Here is a 5167-nt window from a genome sequence, read left to right on the forward strand (position 1 = left end):
ATTAGTATTAGTTAAGATTGTAGGATAACATTCCTTTTGTTTTAAATGTCAAGCTTCTCACAATTTTTTATGTTTACTTAAATGCTTATAATTGAAGTGCACTAATGAATATTGTTGCTCTGTTTACTGTGTTGTAAAGAAAAGTAAATAAAAATATAAGCATCCAGAGCATGTCAGTTGTAAAAGGAAAACAAAATAAACCCAACTGAAAACATCTATAGTGTTTCTCTTTTTGGTTTGAGTGATTGTCACTTGGTCTCATTTGTAGTTTGCATCCTATAGATTTTGATATGCTAAAAAAAAACATTACACATACAGTACAGACATGAGGTTGGCCTGTTTTCTAGATTGGATACATAATCTTTCGCCTTGGGCATTTATAGAAAATGTAGCATTGTCAACGTCGTGATAACAAAACAAAACAAAAAAATTGTTGCATTGATGAGTTCTTGGAACCCACAATAGGACCAGTACCCAAAAATAGTCATACTGTATTTCTCATTTTATTGTCTGACTGGTTTGTTGTGGAATGAGAGGGGTGATTTAGTGTTGTTGACGGTTTGTTCCTCACTAGTACAGTGTGTGTGCATGTTAGGGGCAGGTGCAGGTACACACAGACCCCTCTGTCCTCAGCTAGGGGCCAAAAGGGGGGCTGGGTGTATGTGTGTGTGGGAGGGGGGGGGGGGGGGGTATGGTTCAGGTTACCCTGGGGCAAGAGGCGTGGGGAGGGTACACCGCGGGGCTGCAGAGGTGTGCCCGTCCCAAAAAAAGCCACCAGACACACCACACCAGTGCGTCCCACACACAGATCAGTGCTGTGAGGCCCGAAGTCCCGTCCTTCACATTTTGATCTACGGAACCGAAGTTGGACTACAAGCATGGGGAGAGGGGTAAGCACTCTGCCTATCTACACTACTCAAGCATATTGACATCGACGTTATATTCCTGTCTATTCTAATTCCATCACACTACATGCACAGACATTATGGAAATGACATGTTTGCTGATTATCCTGTATATCCTATATTTATCCTATCTACTGCTGCTTTTGAGATTGCAGGATTAACGCCTAAACGAGCCTTCTTAACCCGTCACTATTGATTTTCATAATTAGCAACATTTCTGTTTTGTTTTTCTATCAGGCTTCTGTAGGATTTGCAGATAATCTTTTCAGCACTGTTGGGGGAATTGCAATGCAAGACACATTTCTGGCCCTCCACCGGCTTTCCGCTCTCTCTTTAGCTGTTTTTTGATTGCTTTTTCATCTGTGTTCGCTCTCACACACACATTCCTCACCCTCTCTCTCTCTCTCTCTCTCCCTCTTTCACACGCACAGACACACATGCACGCACACACACACACACACACACACACACACACACACACACACACACACACACACACACACACACGTGTGCTGGGGAGGAAAGAGTGACAGGCACAGATGATTTCCATGATGCTGCATTCTTCCCACAGTGACTGTTCCAATCAGAATCACACACACACACACACTGAAAAATGGCACTCATTCTGTTAGAGAGCACATTTTCACTCCCTTACAATAGGAAATGAACCACCGCACATACACGATTATGTTGTTGCTCTGCCGATATATATCAGCAGTTCTTTCAATACCAATGAATAGAATGTAGCCATGATAAGTACCCTCTGCCTCTTATCTGTTCTGGAGGCTGGAGTTATGGGCTTAGGACCGATGTGTGTGGTATAATAATATCTTCATTTTCCAGAGTGGAGCTGAGCATGGAGAGAAGAGGAAGAAGAAGGAGAGGGATTTGGACGAGCTGAAGAAAGAGGTGTCCATGGTGAGACAAACTGTTACAAAACGCTCAATAATACCCTCTCTGATAGCTTCTCTTTCGGTTCTCTCATCCGGTGCTTAGATGTCTGCGTGACACATTCAGCGAGAGAGTTCTTTTTAGGCCTCGGTTCAGTTGTCCGGGCTCCGTCGGTCAGGGTTCAGTTGACTCAAATATTGCCCATGTGTTCCAGGACGACCATAAGGTGTCATTGGAAGAGCTGGCGAGGCGCTACGGAGTGGACCTAGCTCGGGTAACGCCGCCTCACACCCCTCAAGTCAATCTTCAAACGCTGGGCTAATCTGTACATACTATTCCCCTCCCTACTGTATGCTCCATACCAGCCAGCCTCGACTGTGGGCCTTTGCTACTGTTAAATCCATTTGAGTTTCTTTCTCTCTCTCTCTCTCTCTCTCTCTCTCTCTCTCTCTCTCAAGAAGTCAAAACGTTTTATTGGCATGATCGACGTTTCATAATAAAACATAGATTAATACAAAGAGATTCATATAAACAATGAATGAACCAATAAATATTTGTATTTATATGTATATTATGTATAGCACACACATAGTACTCTCTTGTAAGCGTGAATCATTGGATCAAGAGCACATTCTGTCAGTCTGAGGAGGTTGACATTTGAGCTCTGACAGGCCAACCTAATGGAGACGTACAGCAATGTGTTTATCTCTGCAGGCTGGACAGGCCTCATGAGAGGTTCTGAACCACCTCTGCTACACTAACCGTCTGCCCTGTCGCCTTTTCCCACCCAGGGTCTGACCAACGCCAAGGCCCTGGAGGTTCTGGCGCGGGACGGACCCAACGCGCTGACCCCGCCCCCGACCACGCCCGAATGGGTGAAGTTTTGTCGGCAGCTGTTCGGCGGCTTCTCCATCCTGCTCTGGATCGGCGCCATCCTCTGCTTCTTCGCCTTCAGCATCCAGGTGGCCACGGAGGACGAGCCGGCCAATGACAACGTGAGAATCTCGCTGCATCTGTCACAGTGCAGGCTGCAGGCCAATAGCGTCGGGTTCCAGTTCCAGTTAAGCGGCCGATTGGTGGAGTTGCCACCTGGGCCACGCGTACTGAAGATCCATGTGCTCGCTGAAAGTGTATTTGCATGGGAAGTATCTGCTAAATTGCCATGTGCTGTCTAAACATCATTGTCATAAACAGCAGCCGTGTGCAATCATGACAACCATCGCCTATACACCATCATCACCGCGACTGTACATTTATTTTAAATACCCAATTATACAATCCTGAGTACAGTAGATGATTCCAGCGTTCAGCCATGCAGACGGTCATTAGGACTGAGGGTCTGGCTGGCTTCTCTCAAGGTTCTATCCTACAGTACATGGTCATTATTTCCTTATCTCTGTGCTTCAACTAGTTCCTAGGAGGGTTAGGTACTGTGTCCAAAGCCTTCGACAAAAACCTTAAAATAGCTCTGCAAAATCAATTTAATTGACTAGTTGAGACCCAATGCCTGATCCTGGGACTGACAAACCCCAGAACCAGCTCATCTGTATCGTCCTCAATTGTGTTCCAGTTGTACCTGGGTGTGGTCCTGTCTGCTGTCGTCATCATCACCGGCTGTTTCTCCTACTACCAAGAGGCCAAGAGCTCCAGGATCATGGACTCGTTTAAGAACATGGTGCCCCAGGTGAGCAGAGTAGCTTCCTAGCTACAGTGGTAGTTGGGGCCTGGGAGAGTGTGGTATATTGAGTAACTGTTAAATATTACCAGTGCTCACTAAACTTGAAATTATGATACCAAGACCCGTAAAGGGTTCTCTGTTTGTCCCCGTGAGAGAACCCTCGGAAAAACCTTTTTGAGGTTCCAGGTGGAACCGTTTATCATAAAAAAAGAAACTACACTCTCTGTCTCTAAATGCAAAAAGAGATTTACAATGACGACGCTTTGGCCATAGACTTTGTCTAAGTCTTAAAAACACGAGAAGACACACCTTTTATAAAGTTAAAACACCTGGAGCTAATCAACATGACGTCAGAGGATCATTATACATTGAGAGATATGCATTTAAGTATTATATAAAGTTTATCGATACATGAGAATTTCATTTTCAAAAGGGTACAAAGCTACCTATTACAGTCCATTTCTAAATACTGTATATGTACAATGCAGTGTATAGTGATCAATAAATATGTATATATTAATATAATATAGTATATAATATGTCATATTAAATCACCTTTTGCATCTAGAGACAGTGTGTGGTTTCTCTTTTTATTGTATTATATTCCCCGTTCCTGGCACTTCACTGAAATAGCCAACTGTGTGCTTTCTCGGCTCTGCACAGAACCATTTCATCCAACAAAGATTAAACTTGGAACCAAAGTGAATTCCTCAAAGGGGCGTTCAGAGGATTGTGCCAGAGAGAACCGAAGAACCAATTTGGATCTTTTTTGCATGAGATTGTAGACCAGCAGATAGTCATCCACAGTGCTCCTGACAGTCCCAGACACACTCGGTGCTCCTCAAGCCAATGTGAAGTCCCTTTAGGGGTTTCACTTGCGCCTGAGAAGAGGCCTAATAAGCTTACACCACATGAGAGACATAATCGTCTAAGCTAACTGAACCGCCAGTGTGTTTGCATAGAAATGTTGCTCTCTCATCCCATTTGGCGTTTTAATTCTCTAATTTGCTCATCTTTTTCTTTCCTTTGCTAATCTTCCTCTTTCTCTCTGCCTCTCGTTCTCTTGCTTGAGCACATCCTCTCTCTTTGTCTCCCCCTCTGTCTCACCTGTCTCTCCTCTCCTGCTGTCTCTCTCTGCTATCCCTCTACCCCGCCCTTCTCTCCCTCCATCCCTCCCTCCTCTCTCTCCCTCATCTCTCTCCCTCCATCCCTTCCTCCTCTCTCTCCCTCCATCCCTCTCCCCTCCCTCCATCCCTCCCTCTCTCCTTCCCCCCTCTCTCTCTCCCTCCATCCCTCCCTCCCCTTTCTCTTTGTCTCCCCCTCTGTCTCACCTCTGTCTCTCCTATTCCCTATCCCCCTCTCTCTCTGCCCTCCCTTTCGCTCCCTCTACCCCACCCTTCTCTCCCTCCATCCCTCCCTCCTCTCTCTCTCCCTCCATACCTCCCTCCTCCCTCCTTCCCTCCCTCTCTCCCTTCCTCCCTCCCTCCTCTCTCTCTCCCTTCCTCCCTCCCTCCTCTCTCTCCCTGCATCCCTCTCTCCTCCCTCTGTCCCTCCATCCTTCCTTCCCTCTCTCCATCCATCCCTCACTCCTCCCTCTCTCTCTCCATCCCTCCCTCCTCTCTCCATTCCTCCCTCCCTCCCTCCGGCAGCAAGCCCTGGTGATCCGCGAGGGGGAGAAGAGGCAGATCAACGC

At 46.3% G+C, this 5167-nt stretch overlaps 1 protein-coding gene across 1 annotated transcript in view; it reads left to right on the forward strand.

Moving 5' to 3' along the window:
• Window positions 1-878: 878 nt before the first annotated feature.
• The window catches only part of atp1a2a (ATPase Na+/K+ transporting subunit alpha 2a), a gene marked incomplete at both ends in the record, with an annotated part of 17349 nt that continues 13060 nt past the window's right edge, over window positions 879-5167 (forward strand). Inside the window, 6 exons of the mRNA XM_084446626.1 lie at window positions 879-890; window positions 1749-1823; window positions 2011-2070; window positions 2588-2791; window positions 3367-3480; window positions 5124-5167. The exon at window positions 5124-5167 is cut by the window's right edge and continues 91 nt beyond it. Coding sequence (XP_084302752.1) covers window positions 879-890; window positions 1749-1823; window positions 2011-2070; window positions 2588-2791; window positions 3367-3480; window positions 5124-5167 — 509 coding nt within the window. The remainder of the gene's footprint in view (window positions 891-1748; window positions 1824-2010; window positions 2071-2587; window positions 2792-3366; window positions 3481-5123) is intronic.

This window comes from Borostomias antarcticus (assembly GCF_949987555.1).
Source record: "Borostomias antarcticus genome assembly, chromosome: 12".
Lineage (NCBI taxonomy): Eukaryota > Metazoa > Chordata > Actinopteri > Stomiiformes > Stomiidae > Borostomias > Borostomias antarcticus.